The sequence below is a fragment of the Lathamus discolor genome, chromosome W (genome assembly GCF_037157495.1).
Source record: "Lathamus discolor isolate bLatDis1 chromosome W, bLatDis1.hap1, whole genome shotgun sequence".
In the NCBI taxonomy this organism is placed as follows: Eukaryota; Metazoa; Chordata; class Aves; order Psittaciformes; family Psittacidae; genus Lathamus; species Lathamus discolor.
In genome coordinates, this window is record NC_088908.1 from 717,391 (window position 1) to 733,765 (window position 16,375).

General features: G+C 52.1%; 1 protein-coding gene across 8 annotated transcripts in view; it reads left to right on the forward strand.

Annotated features, from left to right (window-relative positions):
* LOC136004271 (transcription factor 4) overlaps positions 1-13,453 on the forward strand; it is a 34,386-nt gene extending 20,933 nt beyond the window's left edge. For 3 of the 8 annotated variants that reach the window (XM_065660624.1, XM_065660625.1, XM_065660626.1), the window contains exons 7-11: positions 3,011-3,146; positions 5,354-5,516; positions 8,962-9,191; positions 11,987-12,127; positions 13,284-13,451. In XM_065660624.1, coding sequence (XP_065516696.1) covers positions 3,011-3,146; positions 5,354-5,516; positions 8,962-9,191; positions 11,987-12,123 — 666 coding nt within the window. In that variant the 3' untranslated portion in view covers positions 12,124-12,127; positions 13,284-13,451. Of the gene's footprint in view, positions 1-3,010; positions 3,147-5,353; positions 5,517-8,961; positions 9,192-11,986; positions 12,128-13,283 lie in introns of all 8 variants that reach the window. The other 5 variants (XM_065660627.1, XM_065660628.1, XM_065660629.1 and 2 more) reach the window with 3 other exon arrangements.
* The last annotated feature ends 2,922 nt before the right edge of the window (positions 13,454-16,375 follow it).

The following is a 16,375-nucleotide window of genomic DNA, read 5'->3' on the forward strand; positions in this document are numbered from 1 at the left end:
GTACCCATGAGCATCCTGGGATGGGGATGGAAGTGGTACCCATGAGCATCCCGGGATGGGGATGGAGGTGGTACCCATGAGCATCCAGGATGGGGATGGAGGTGGTACCCATGAGCATCCCAGGATGGGGATGGAGGTGGTACCCATGAGCATCCCGGAATGGGGATGGAGGTGGTATCCATGGAGACGCCAGTATCCTGGGATGGGGATGGAGGTGGTATCCATGAGCATCCCGGGATGGGGATGGAAGTGGTACCCATGGAGCCATGAGCATCCCGGGATGGGGAATGGAGGTGGTATCCATGGAGACGCCAGCATCCCGGGATGGGGATGGAGGTGGTACCCATGAGCATCCCGGGATGGGGATGGAAGTGGTACCCATGAGCATCCCGGGATGGGGATGGAGGTGGTACCCATGAGCATCCCGGGATGGGGATGGAAGTGGTATCCATGGAGACGCCAGCATCCCGGGATGGGGATGGAGGTGGTATCCATGGAGACGCCAGCATCCCGGGATGGGGATGGAGGTGGTACCCATGAGCATCCCGGGATGGGGATGGAGGTGGTACCCATGAGCATCCCGGGATGGGGATGGAGGTGGTATCCATGGAGACAACAGTATCCCGGGATGGGGATGGAGGTGGTACCCATGAGTATCCCGGAATGGGGATGGAGGTGGTATCCATGGAGACGCCAGTATCCTGGGATGGGGATGGAGGTGGTACCCATGGAAACGCCAGTATCCCGGGATGGGGATGGAGGTGGTACCCATGAGCATCCCGGGATGGGGATGGAGGTGGTATCCATGGAGACGCCAGTATCCTGGGATGGGGATGGAGGTGGTACCCATGAGCATCCCGGGATGGGGATGGAGGTGGTACCCATGGAAACGCCAGTATCCCGGGATGGGGATGGAGGTGGTACCCATGAGCATCCCGGGATGGGGATGGAGGTGGTATCCATGAGCATCCTGGGATGGGGATGGAGGTGGTATCCATGGAGACGCCAGTATCCTGGGATGGGGATGGAGGTGGTATCCATGAGCATCCCGGGATGGGGATGGAAGTGGTACCCATGGAGCCATGAGCATCCCGGGATGGGGATGGAGGTGGTATCTATGGAGACGCCAGTATCCCGGGATGGGGATGGAGGTGGTACCCATGAGCATCCCGGGATGCGGATGGAAGTGGTACCCATGGAGCCATGAGCATCCTGGAATGGGGATATTACACTGGGATAACGGATAGGGCCCGGGGACATGGTCCAGGACCTGGATCCATCCCAATGGATGGCCATGGCCCTATGGAGACCATGGAGCAGGTCGATGGAGCTCTTCATCCCTCTGGATCATGGAAGATGGAGCTGGCAGGCCAGGTGTAGCAGCATTCCCAATGGGATTAGGCATCCCAATGGAGATCCGATTGATGGGATCCACACCGGATTCCTTAGGGGGGGCGGATCCCATTCCCTGCATTCCCTTTGTATTCCCTATTTATTCCCTTTGTATTCCCTCTATATTCCCTATTTATTCCTTCTTCATTCCCTATTTATTCCCTTTGTATTCCCTGTTTATTCCCTCTATATTCCCTATTTATTCCCTCTTCATTCCCTATTTATTCTCTCTGTATTCCCTATTTATTCCCTTTGTATTCCCTATTTATTCCCTCTATATTCCCTATTTATTCCCTGTTTATTCCCTCTTCATTCCCTATTTATTCCCTCTGTATTCCCTCTTTATTCCCTCTGTATTCCCTCTGTATTCCCTATTTATTCTTTCTGTATTCCCTGTTTATTCCCTCTATATTCCGTATTTATTCCCTTTGCATTCCCTGTTTATTCCCTCTTCATTCCCTGTCTATTCCCTGTTCATTCCCCGCTTGCATTCCCTGCTTACGCTCCCAGCCTGTATTCCCTGCCTTATTCCCTACTTTATTCCCTTATTCCCTACCTTATTCCCTGCCCATAGATGGGAGCATCCCTGTATCCATAGAGCCCAGAGATGGGAGCATCCCTGTATCCATAGGGAACATAGATGGGAGCATCCCTGTATCCATAGAGCCCATAGATGGGAGCATCCCTGTATCCATAGGGCCCATAGGTGGGAGCATCCCTGTATCCATAGAGCCCATAGATGGGAGCATCCCTGTATCCATAGAGCCCATAGATGGGAGCATCCCTGTATCCATAGAGCCCATAGATGGGAGCATCCCTGTATCCATAGAGCCCATAGATGGGAGCATCCCTGTATCCATAGGGCCCATAGGTGGGAGCATCCCTGTATCCATAGAGCCCATAGATGGGAGCATCCCTGTATCCATAGAGCCCATAGATGGGAGCATCCCTGTATCCATAGAGCCCATAGATGGGAGCATCCCTGTATCCATAGAGCCCATAGATGGGAGCATCCCTGTATCCATAGAGCCCATAGATGGGAGCATCCCTGTATCCATAGAGCCCATAGATGGGAGCATCCCTGTATCCATAGAGCCCATAGATGGGAGCATCCCTGTATCCATAGGGCCCATAGATGGGAGCATCCCTGTATCCATAGAGCCAAGAGATGGGAGCATCCCTGTATCCATAGGGAACATAGATGGGAGCATCCCTGTATCCATAGAGCCCATAGATGGGAGCATCCCTGTATCCATAGGGCCCATAGATGGGAGCATCCCTGTATCCATAGGGCCCATAGATGGGAGCATCCCTGTATCCATAGAGCCCATAGATGGGAGCATCCCTGTATCCATAGGGCCCATCTTAGGGAGCATCCCTGTATCCATAGAGCCCATCTTACGGAGCATCCCTGTATCCATAGAGCCCATAGATGGGAGCATCCCTGTATCCATAGAGCCCATAGATGGGAGCATCCCTGTATCCATAGAGCCCATAGATGGGAGCATCCCTGTATCCATAGAGCCCATAGATGGGAGCATCCCTGTATCCATAGGGCCCATAGATGGGAGCATCCCTGTATCCATAGAGCCTCTGGAGCTCTTCCCTTTGCTTGCAGGTGGGATCCCATCGGGAAGACGCCGTCGGAATCCGAGGGAGCCACTCGCTGGTGCCAAACCAGGTCCCCGTGCCCCAACTTCCCGTCCAATCGGCCACGTCTCCGGAATTGAATCCCCCCCAGGATCCATACCGGGGTGAGTGGGAGCCAGCATCCCATGGGATGTGGGTCTGGAGAAGGGGTGGCAGTGGGGAAAGGGTAAAGGAGCACCCGTCCTTGGAGCATCCCTTCCTTAGAGCATCCCATCCTTGGAGCATCCCATCCTTGGAGCATCCCATATTGGAGCATCCCATCCTTAGAGCATCCCATTATTAGAGCATCCCATCCTTGGAGCATCCCATCCTTGGATCATCCTATCCTTAGAGCATCCCTTCCTTAGAGCATCCCATCCTTGGAGCATCCCATCTTGGAGCATCCCATCCTTGGAGCATCCCATCCTTGGAGCATCCCATCCTTGGAGCATCCCATATTGGAGCATCCCATCCTTAGAGAATCCCATCTTGGAATATTCCATCCTTAGAGCATCCCACCTTGGAGCATCCCATCCTTAGAGCATCCCATCCTTGGAGCATCCCATCCTCGGAGCATCCCATCCTTGGAGCATCCCATCCTTAGAGCATCCCATCTTGGAGCATCCCACCCTTAGAGCATCCCATCCTTGGAGCATCCCATCTTTAGAGCATCCCCTCTTTGGAGCATCCCATCCTTAGAGCATCCCATCCTTGGAGCATCCCATATTGGAGCATCCCATCCTTAGAGCATCCCATTATTAGAGCATCCCATCCTTAGAGCATCCCATCCTTGGAGCATCCCATCTTGGAGCATCCCATCCTTAGAGCATCCCATCCTTAGAGCATCCCATTCTTAGAGCATCCCATCCTTGGAGCATCCCATATTGGAGCATCCCATCCTTAGAGCATCCCATTATTAGAGCATCCCATCCTTAGAGCATCCCATCTTGGAGCATCCCACCCTTAGAGCATCCCATCCTTGGAGCATCCCATCCTTAGCACATCCCATCTTGGAGCATCCCATCCTTAGAGCATCCCATCCTTAGAGCATCCCATCCTTAGAGCATCCCATCTTGGAGCATCCCATCCTTGGAGCATCCCATCCTTAGAGCATCCCATCTTGGAGCATCCCACCCTTAGAGCATCCCATCCTTGGAGCATCCCATCTTTAGAGCATCCCCTCTTTGGAGCATCCCATCCTTAGAGCATCCCATCCTTGGAGCATCCCATCCCTGGAGCATCCCATCTGGAGCATCCCATCCTTGGAGCATCCCATCTTGGAGCATCCCATCCTTGGAGCATCCCATCCTTACAGCATCCCATCCTTGGAGTGTCCCATCCTTAGAGCATCCCATCTGGAGCATCCCATCTTGGAGCATCCCATCTGGATCATCCCATCCTTGAGCATCCCATCCTTGGAGCATCCCATCCTTAGAGCATCCCATCCTTAGAGCATCCCATCCTTGGAGCATCCCATCCTTGGAGCATCCCATATTGGAGCATCCCATCCTTAGAGCATCCCATCCTTGGAGCATCCCATCCTTGGAGCATCCCATATTGGAGCATCCCATCCTTGGAGCATCCCATCCTTGGAGCATCCCATCCTTAGAGCATCCCATCCTTAGAGCATCCCATCCTTAGAGCATCCCATCCTTGGATCATCCCATCCTTAGAGCATCCCATCCTTGGAGCATCCCATATTGGAGCATCCCATCCTTGGAGCATCCCATCCTTAGAGCATCCCATCCATAGAGCATCCCATCCCTAGAGCATCCCATCCTTAGAGCATCCCATCCTTGGAGCATCCCATCCTTAGCGCATCCCATCCTTGGAGCATCCCATCCTTAGAGCATCCCATCCTTAGAGCATCCATCTTGGAGCATCCCATCCTTGGAGCATCCCATCCTTAGAGCATCCCATCCTTAGGGCATCCCATCCTTAGAGCATCCCACCCTTAGAGCATCCCATCCTTAGAGCATCCCATCCTTAGAGCATCCTATCATTAGAGCATCCCATCCTTAGAGAATCCCATCTTGGAATATTCCATCCTTAGAGCATCCCATCTTGGAGCATCCCATCCTTAGAGCATCCCATCTTGGAGAATCCCATCCTTGGAGCATCCCATCCTTGGAGTATCCCATCCTTAGAGCATCCCATCCTTGGAGCATCCCATCCTTGGAGCATCCCATCCTTAGAGCATCCCATCTTGGAACATCCCATCCTTGGAGCATCCCATCCTTAGAGCATCCCATCCATAGAGCATCCCATCCTTCGCCCATCCCATCCTTGGAGCATCCCATCCTGAATCCCTTTTCCATGCCTCTTCTCCCAGGCATTCCCAGCGGGCTCCAAGGCCAAAGCGTCTCTTCGGGAAGCTCGGAGCTGAAGTCGGATGAGGAAGGCGATGAGAACCTCCAAGATTCCAAAGCTCCGGAAGACAAGAAGCTGGAGGAGGACAAGAAGGAGCTCAAATCCATTACTAGGTCAAGATCTAGGTAACGGGATGGCCCTCACGTCGCTTCATTCAATTCCAGGAGTGGATTTCCATGAAGTGACCGGATCGGGAAGGGAAAACCTTCCGGGAATGCTTGGGAATGGCCCGCGGGCACCTTGGAGGGATGCTCTCCATTGGGGCCCATTGCGCTCCATCCGTGCCCTTAGGGGGCAATGCTTCCCTGCCTGGGCTTTTCCTATGGGATAACCCGGGGGGGGGGGGGGGGGATGGTTTTCCAGCTTTTGGGAACATGGGAATGGGGTGAGTGGAGAATGGATGCCGGCATTCCAGGAAGTGGGAATGCTTTAACGCACCGTAGCAGAGGATATCCTCTGGAGATGGAGCTTTGGGTACCAAAGGATGCAAGGAGCTTTGGGTACCAAAGGATGCGGGAGCTTTGGGTACCAAAGGATGCAGGAGCCTTGGGTACCAAAGGATGCAGGAGCCTTGGGTACCAAAGGATGCGGGAGCTTTGGGTACCAAAGGATGCAGGAGCTTTGGGTACCAAAGGATGCAGGAGCTTTGGGTACCAAAGGATGCAGGAGCTTTGGGTACCAAAGGATGCAGGAGCCTTGGGTACCAAAGGATGCAGGAGCTTTGGGTACCAAAGGATGCAGGAGCCTTGGGTACCAAAGGATGCAGGAGCTTTGGGTACCAAAGGATGCAGGAGCCCATCCATGACTTCCATGATGCTCCAAAGGGTTGAGGTCCTGCCCTCCCCTTTAGTGATGGAGAAGGCTGCTTCCCAAGGCCAGATGTTGGTGCAGCCAATTCCCAACGTTGGGAATACCGGAGCCGCCGGCAGAACGGGAATGGGATATCCAGGAATGATGCGGTTGTGACTCGGACCACCCTATTGGTCCTTGCTTGGAGCTGGGTGAGCTTTAAGCTCCCTTCCCAACCCAAGCATTCCATGTGGGCTGGAAAACCATGGGATCAATGGGAGATGCCCATTGGAGATGCTCCATTCCCAATGGGTTCCTTGCTCCATGGAGACATCAGAATGGGATCAATGGGAGATGCCCATTGGAGATGCCCCATTCCCAATGGGTTCCTTGCTCCATGGAGACATCAGAATGGGGTCAATGGGAGATGCCCATTGGAGATGCTCCATTCCCAATGGGTTCCTTGCTCCATGGAGACATCAGAACGGGGTCAATGGGAGATGCCCATTGGAGATGCTCCATTCCCAATGCGTTCCTTGCTCCATGGCGGCACTAGAATGGGGTCAATGGGAGATGCCCATTGGAGATGCCCCATTCCCAATGGGTTCCTTGCTCCATGGAGACATCAGAACGGGGTCAATGGGTGATGCCCATTGAAGATGCTCCATTCCCAATGAGTTCCTTGGTCTATGGAGGCAGTAGAACGGGGTCAATGGGAGATGCTCATTGATGGTGGCCATTCCCAATGCATTCCTTGCTCCATGGCTGCATCAGAACGGGGTCAATGGGTGATGCCCATTGAAGATACCCCATTCCCAATGCGTTCCTTGCTCCATGGCAGCAGTAGAACGGGGTCAATGGGAGATTCCCATTGATGGTGGCCATTCCCAATGGGTTCCTTGCTCTATGGAGGTTGGAGAATGCCATCAATGGGTGATGCCCATTGGAGATGCCCCATTCCCAATGGGTTCCTTGCTCCATGGCAGCATCAGAACGGGGTCAATGGGTGATGCCCATTGGAGATGCCCCATTCCCAATGGGTTCCTTGCTCCATGGCGGCACTAGAATGGGGTCAATGGGAGATTCCCATTGATGGTGGCCATTCCCAATGCATTCCTTGCTCCATGGAGGCATCAGAACGGGGTCAATGGGAGATGCCCATTGGAGATGCCCCATTCCCAATGGGTTCCTTGCTCCATGGCTGCATCAGAACGGGGTCAATGGGTGATGCCCATTGGAGGTGCCCCATTCCCAATGGGTTCCTTGCTCTATGGAGACATCAGAATGGAGTCAATGGGAGATGCTCATTGATGGTGGCCATTCCCAATGCATTCCTTGCTCCATGGCTGCATCAGAACGGGGTCAATGGGTGATGCCCATTGGAGATGCCCCATTCCCAATGGGTTCCTTGCTCTATGGAAGCAGTTGAATGGAGTCAATGGGAGATGCTCATTGATGGTGGCCATTCCCAATGGGTTCCTTGCTCCATGGCTGCATCAGAACGGGGTCAATGGGTGATGCCCATTGAAGATGCTCCATTCCCAATGGGTTCCTTGCTCCATGGCAGCAGTAGAACGGGGTCAATGGGAGATGCTCATTGATGGTGGCCATTCCCAATGCGTTCCTTGCTCCATGGCGGCATCAGAACGGGGTCAATGGGAGATGCCCATTGGAGATGCTCCATTCCCAATGGGTTCCTTGCTCCATGGCGGCACTAGAATGGGGTCAAGGGGAGATGCTCATTGATGGTGGCCATTCCCAATGGGTTCCTTGCTCCATGGAGGCATCAGAACGGGGTCAATGGGTGATGCTTATTGAAGATGCTCCATTCCCAATGAGTTCCTTGGTCTATGGAGGCAGTAGAACGGAGTCAATGGGAGATGCTCATTGATGGTGGCCATTCCCAATGCATTCCTTGCTCCATGGCTGCATCGGAACGGGGTCAATGGGAGATGCCCATTGGAGGTGCTCCATTCCCAATGGGTTCCCTGCTCTATGGAGGTTGGAGAATGCCATCAATGGGTGATGCCCATTGGAGATGCCCCATTCCCAATGGGTTCCTTGCTCCATGGCGGCACTAGAATGGGGTCAATGGGAGATTCCCATTGATGGTGGCCATTCCCAATGCATTCCTTGCTCCATGGCTGCATCAGAACGGGGTCAATGGGAGATGCCCATTGGAGATGCTCCATTCCCAATGGGTTCCTTGCTCCATGGCGGCATCAGAACGGGGTCAATGGGTGATGCCCATTGAAGATGATCCATTCCCAATGAGTTCCTTGGTCTATGGAGGCAGTAGAACGGGGTCAATGGGAGATGCTCATTGATGGTGGCCATTCCCAATGCATTCCTTGCTCCATGGTGGCATCAGAACGGGGTCAATGGGAGATGCCCATTGGAGATGCTCCATTCCCAATGGGTTCCTTGCAATATGGAGGCAGTTGAATAGGGTCAATGGGAGATGCTCATTGATGGTGGCCATTCCCAATGCGTTCCTTGCTCCATGGAGGCATCAGAACGGGGTCAATGGGTGATGCTTATTGAAGATGCCCCATTCCCAATGGGTTCCTTGCTCCATGGCAGCATCAGAACGGGGTCAATGGGTGATGCCCATTGGAGATGCTCCATTCCCAATGGGTTCCTTGCTCTATGGAATCAGTTGAATGGGGTCAATGGGCGATGCCCCTTCGGGAGCATCCTTACCTCTACCCATCATTGGAAGCCGCTTTTGCCCTTCTCGGTGTCCTGTCCCCGTCCCCCCCCCCCTTTTTGGCCGTGCAGCGCCAACGACGACGAGGACCTGACCCCCGAGCAGAAGGCCGAGCGGGAGAAGGAGCGGCGCATGGCCAACAACGCCCGGGAGCGCCTGCGCGTGCGCGACATCAACGAGGCCTTCAAGGAGCTGGGCCGCATGGTGCAGCTGCACCTCAAGAGCGACAAGCCCCAGACCAAGCTGCTCATCCTGCACCAGGCCGTGGCCGTCATCCTCAGCCTGGAGCAGCAAGTGCGGGGTGAGGGCGATGGCGCAGGCCGGCCGTATCCGTTTGTCTGTCCGGTATCGTCTTTGAGCCGTGCGGCGGTAGCTAGCGGCAGCCGTTCGGCGTCCGTCATCCGTCCATCAGCATCCATCCATCATCCATCCATCAGCATCCATTCAGCATCCATTCAGCATCCATCATCCATCCATCAGCATCCATCCATCATCCGTCCATCAGCATCCATCCATCATCCATCATTCGTTATCATCCATTCATCTTCCATTCAGCATCCGTCATCCATCCATCAGCATCCATCCATCATCCATCCATCAGCATCCCTCCATCATCCATCCATCAGCATCCATTCAGCATCCATCATTCGTTATCATCCATTCATCTTCCATTCAGCATCCGTCATCCATCCGTCAGCATCCCATCCGTCATCCGTCCATCAGCATCCTTCGGCCATGCGCCGTCATCCATTGTCATCCATTCATCTTCCATTCAGCATCCATGCATCCATCATCCATCCATCATCCATCAGCATCCATTCATCATCCATTCAGCATCCATCATCCATCCGTCATCATCCTTTAGCCATGCGTCGTCATCCATTGTCATCCATTCATCTTCCATTCATCATCCATCATCCATCAGCATCCATTTATCATCCATCATCCATCCATCAGCATCCATTCATCGTCCATCATCCATCCATCAGCATCCTTTAGCCATGAGTCGTCATCCATCAGCATCCATTCATCATCCATCCTCCATCCATCATCATCCATTCATCATCCATTCATCATCCATCATCCATTCATCATCATCCATCCATCATCCATCCATCAGCATCCATTCATCATCCATCATTTGTTAGCATCCATTCATCTTCCATTCTTCATCCATCATCCATCCATCATCATCCATTCATCATCCATCATTCGTTATCATCCATTCTTCATCCATCATCCATCCATCATCATCCTTTAGCCATGCGTCGTCATCCATTGTCATCCATTCATCATCCATCCTCCATCCATCAGCATCCATTCAGCATCCATCATTCGTTAGCATCCATTCGGCATCCATTTGGCATCCTTCATCCATCCATCATCATCCTTTAGCCGTGCATCGTCATCCATCGTCATCCATTCAGCATCCATCATCCATCCATCATCCATCAGCATCCATTCATCATCCATCAGCATCCATCCATCATCCATTCATCACCCATCATCCATCCATCATCATCCTTTAGCCATCCGCCGTCATCCATCTTCATCCAGTCATCTTCCATTCATCGTTCGTCATCCATCATCATCCCTTAGCCATCATCCATCCATCCAGTCTCATCCCTTAGCCATCCGTCATCATCCATCATCATCCATCATCCGTTATCATCCCTTCATCATCCATTCAGCATCCATCATCCATCCATCATCATCCATTCATCATCCATCATTCATCATCCATCATCCATTATCATCCCTTCATCATCCATTCAGCATCCATCATCCATCCATCATCATCCATTCATCATCCATCATCCGTTATCATCCCTTCATCATCCATTCATCATCCATCATCCATCCATCATCATCCATTCATCATCCATTCATCATCCATCATCCATCCATCATCATCCATTCATCATCCATCATCCATCCATCATCATCCATTCATCATCCATCCATCATCCATCATCCATCCATTCATCATCCATCCATCATCCATCATCCATCCATCATCATCCATCCATCATCCATCCATCATCCATCATCCATCCATTCATCATCCATCCATCATCCATCATCCATCCATCATCATCCATTCATCATCCATCATCCATCCATCATCATCCATTCATCATCCATCCATCATCCATCATCCATCCATTCATCATCCATCCATCATCCATCATCCATCCATCATCATCCATCCATCATCTAGCATCCATCCTTCATCATCCCTTAGCCATCATCCAGCCATCATCCGTTATCATCCGTTCATTATCCATCATCCATCCATTATCATCCCTTAGCCATGATCCGTTCATCATCCATCATCCACCCATCCATCATCATCCATCATCCATCCATCCATTATCATCCCTTATCCATCATCCATCCATCATCCATCATCCATCCCTCCATCATCATCCATCCATCATCCGTCCATCCATTATCCATCATCATCTCTCATCCATCATCCGTCATCCTCCATCATCACCTGTCCATCATCCATCCATCCATCCATTATCATCCATCCATCCATCCATCCATCCTCATCCATCATCATCCCAAATCCATCCATGCATCCATCCATCCATCATCATCTATCCATCATCCATCCATCCATTCTCATCCCTTATCCATCCATCATCCATCCATCCATCCATCATCCATCCATCATCCATCATCCATCATCCATCCATCATCCATCCATCCATCATCCATCATCCATCCATCATCCATCCATCATCCATCCATCATCCATCCATCATCCATTATCCATCCATCCATCCATCCTCATCCATCATCATCCCAAATCCATCCATGCATCCATCCATCCATCATCATCTATCAATCATCCATCCATCCATCATCATCTATCCATCATCCATCCATCCATCATCCATCCATCCATCATCCATCCATCATCCATCATCCATCCATCATCCATCCATGGCCTTCCATCATCCATCCATCATCCATCCATGGCCTTCCAGCCCCCTTCCACCCCATTCCCTAGGGATTCCCCCTACACCCGTGACCCCCTGGCTGTGAAGAAGCCTTTGACGTCCCCTTCTCCTTCCATCCCAACAGAAAGGAACCTGAATCCCAAGGCGGCGTGCCTGAAGCGACGGGAAGAAGAGAAGGTCTCCTCGGATCCCCCCCCGCTTTCCCTGGCAGGACCCCATCCTGGCATGGGAGATGCTTCCAATCACATGGGACAGATGTAAAAAGGCAAGTCCCTCGGGATCGGGCGTCCGGCGCGCGGCCATGAGGCCATCCCTCATCCATCATCCATCCATCATCCATCATCCATCATCCATCCATCATCCATCATCCATCATCCATCCATCCATCATCCATGCATCCATCATCCATCATCCATCCATCATCCATCCATCATCCATCATCCATCCATCCATCATCCATCCATCCATCATCCATCATCCATCCATCCATCATCCATCATCCATCCATCCATCCATCCATCATCCATCATACATCATCCATCCATCATCCATCATCCATCATCCATCATCCATCATCCATCCATCCATCATCCATCCATCCATCATCCATCATCCATCCATCATCCATCCCTCATCCATCCATCATCCATCATCCATCATCCATCCATCATCCATCATCCATCCATCATCCATCATCCATCCATCATCCATCATCCATCATCCATGCATCCATCATCCATGCATCCATCATCCATCCATCATCCATCCATCATCCATCATCCATCCATCCATCCATCCATCATCCATCATCCATCATCCATCATCCATCCATCATCCATCATCCATCATCCATCATCCATCCATCCATCATCCATCCATCCATCATCCATCATCCATCCATCATCCATCCATCATCCATCATCCATCATCCATGCATCCATGCATCCATCATCCATCCATCATCCATCATCCATCATCCATCATCCATCATCCATCATCCATCATCCATCCATCATCCATCCATCATCCATCATCCCTCATCCATCATCCATGCATCCATCATCCATCCATCATCCATCATCCATCATCCATCCATCATCCATCCATGCATCCATCCATCATCCATCCATCATCCATCCATCATCCATCCATCCATCCATCCATCATCCATCCATCATCCATGCATCCATCCATGCATCCATCCATCATCCATCCATCATCCATCCCTGCATCCCTACATCCCTTCATCCCCGCATCCACCCCTCTCCTCAATCCCCACTCCTTCCCATCCCCTTCCCAACCCATTCCATACCCCTTTCCCCCCCAAATCCCTGCTAGCTGCATCCCATCGCACTTCCAACCCATGGATCGGGATCGAATCCCGCTTTCTAACCCATTCCCATTCCCTTCTCCCCCCCTAGGTCCACGTTGCCCCAGTGAAGCAAGAGCCCACTTCCTTAAGAGCTGTATCCCAACCCTTCCCGATATTCCCACTTTTCCAACACCCCCCCCCCCCTTTTTGTACCGTAAGACAAGTCTGCGTGGTCGAAGCAACCCAGACGCACCGCCATCCCAGCATTCCCGACGGCCGAATGCCGCCGCGCTTGGCCGTGCCGTAAGCCTTCCAATGGCTCCTTCCAATCCGCACTGTGGGGGACAATGCAGCTCTCTTTTGTGCCTAAATCCGGGATTTGGATTGGATTGGGATTTGGGGGGGGGGGGGGGGGGAGGAAAAAAACATGGAAAACCGAGGTGGGGATACATGATGGGAATGGGGCCGGGTGGGAAAAAAGATGGAAAACCGTCGGAATCTTGCAATAATGACCAAGTGTACTTCAGATTAAGGCACCCCCCCCCCCCCTCCTCTTCGGTATTCCCAAATCCTTCGGGATGAGTGAAGCGCATCCTGATGGAAAAAAAGGGGATGGAGGGCTCCTTTCCTAATCCCGCGCTCCTTTTCCATGCCGCTCTTCCCAAGGAAGTTGCGCCTGCCTGCCTTCTTTCCTTCCTTATCCCTTCGGCATTCCCAACTTTTCCCCCCCCCCCCTTTCTCCAAAAGCCAGCATTGTCCAGTGGAAGCGCCGGGATCCTTGGAGCCCATTCCTTTAGGATAGCAGAAACAGATGGATCTTATAGACCTATGACAAATATATATATATATATATATATAGAAAGCTATATGAGCAAAGTGGCTTGTAAATATCCGGGAATTCCGGGATAACAAGGGGAAGGGTTGGGAATGCCGTCGGGAATGCCGGCATTCCCACTTTTTATCCTTCCCCCCCCCCCCCCTTCTCTTTCCTCCTCCTCCTTGGCTTCTCCATAGGGCCAACGCTGGAATGCTGCCCCTCGCCTCCCCCCTTTTCCTTCCTCTTCCCGTTGGGAATGGGAATTGCGTTGGGATAAAAGCCGGAAAAAGGCGGTTTGGGTGTTAAAGGGGGGGGGGGGGGGGGGGGTGTTATCCCATCTTTTTCCATCCCCTTTTTCGGAATGGATCCTATGGGATTGAAGGTTGCGAACTGAACCACTGTGCCTTCCAATGGGTGCGAGCAGGAAAGAGCGGATGGATTCCCGTTGGGATAACGGGATAACGGGAAAGGGGATGATGATGGGGATGGATGGGGAGAATTCCCAAGGATTGGGAAGTGGATTCTTGCCTTCCTCCTCCTCTTCCTCACCCGGCTCCCCAACGGGAGTTGGGAATCCCACAGCATTCCTTACGCTCGGCAATCGGGAAGACGCCGACATTCCCAAACTCCGGCATCGCCTCATCCCGAAGGGAAAAGGGGGAAAACTGCTGCTTCTTTGGCAACAAGGACAACGCCGGGATCGGAGCGGGGGGGGGGGGTATCCCAATGGATCGGCGGCGGTATTCCCAATCCCGGTATTCCCGATGGAATTCCATACCCCCCCCCCCCACTGCTTTTTCCAAACCCACCCGGCTTGGACCTGCTCAACGGATCCATAGGGAACGGATCATAGGGATCCATAGGGAATGGTGGGCGTTGCGGCGCGGGCCCTCTTCCCGAAGTCGGGAATGCCGTCGGGAATGGGCCGCTCGCATCATTCCGTATATATGCCGGGTTGTGTGGTGTCCAATGGGCTCCTGGTCCCATGTAACTGCTTGGTCTTTCTGTGCTTTTCCATTGTTGGGAATGGGGATCGGGAATGGGGATCGGGAATGGGATCGGGAATGGGAATATTGGGGGGGGGGGTCAGGGTTTGGTTTCCAACAAAAGCTTTGGGAATGCCGGAATGCTGCCGAAGCTCTCCCGCTTGGAATAGCGAGCGGGATGCTGAGGACCAAGGGGATAGCATCCCAAGCATCCGGGATGAACGGAATGGGAATTCCATCGGGAAGCGCTTCCCCCCCCCCCCCCACTAAGGGAATTCCATCGGGAATTCCATCAGGAATTCCATCGGGAATGGCCTGCGAGGCAAGATTCCCGTTGGGAATGCATCCCGGCTCGCATCCAAGAGCATCCCGGCATCCGGTCCCTTTGGGATGCTCTTATCCATGGATGTTATCCCAGCATCCCAACCTTTTCCAAAGGGATTTGGGGGGGGGGGGGGAAGGCGGAATTCCATTGGAAGTCGAGGAATTCCCGGCATTGGGAATGGGAAGAGAGGAAAGGTTTTCCCTATGGATCACCCGCAGGGATCCAAGGAATAGCTTGGAAAAGGGCGGAATTCCAATGGGAGAATCCCGTTTCCTTCCTGTTCGCATCCCCACTCCGGGCTCCTTTTCCATCCTTTTCCCTTGGAATTCCGCTCCCGTCTTGGCGCATCCCCATTCCCAAAGCGTGATCCTTTGGGATGCGCGCCGGGATACACCGGGATATGGATGAGCGCTTCCTATTGGGAAGAGCTGGAAAAGGCCCAAAGGATCGGATTTGCCCCCCAAAAAAACCAGGAATGCCGAGGGAAAGAATTCCCGGTGTTTTTTCCATTGGGAAAACTGCCCGAATCCCGAAAATTCCCGGCTTTATTCCGCTGTTTCCAATGGAAAAGAGGGAATTATCCCATTGAGGGGGGGGGGCGGAGAGGGAGAAGGGGGGGGTTGGAGGAACCGGCCACGAAATCCATGGAAAAGCATGGAAAAACATGGAAAAGCATGGAAAAACATGGAAAAGCATGGAAAAAGATGGAAAAGCATGGAAAAAACGGAGAAAATCATGGAAAACCGTGGGAAATGCCCTAGAAACGGGGAGATCCATGGGGAACCTATGGAAAACCAAGGGAAATCATGGAAAACCATGGGGGGAAAATGGGAAGCCCTGGAAAAACAATGGAAAAACGGTGGGAAAGTAGAGAAAATCCATGGAAAACCGTGGGAAAAGATGGAAAATCCTGGAAAATACATGGAAAAGCATCGAAATCCCATGGAAAATGAGAAAATCCGTGGAAAACCGTGGAAAAAGATGGAAAATCCTGGAAAATACATGGAAAACGAGAAAATCCCATGGAAAATGAGAAAATCTGTGGTAAAAGATGGAAAATCCTGGAAAATACA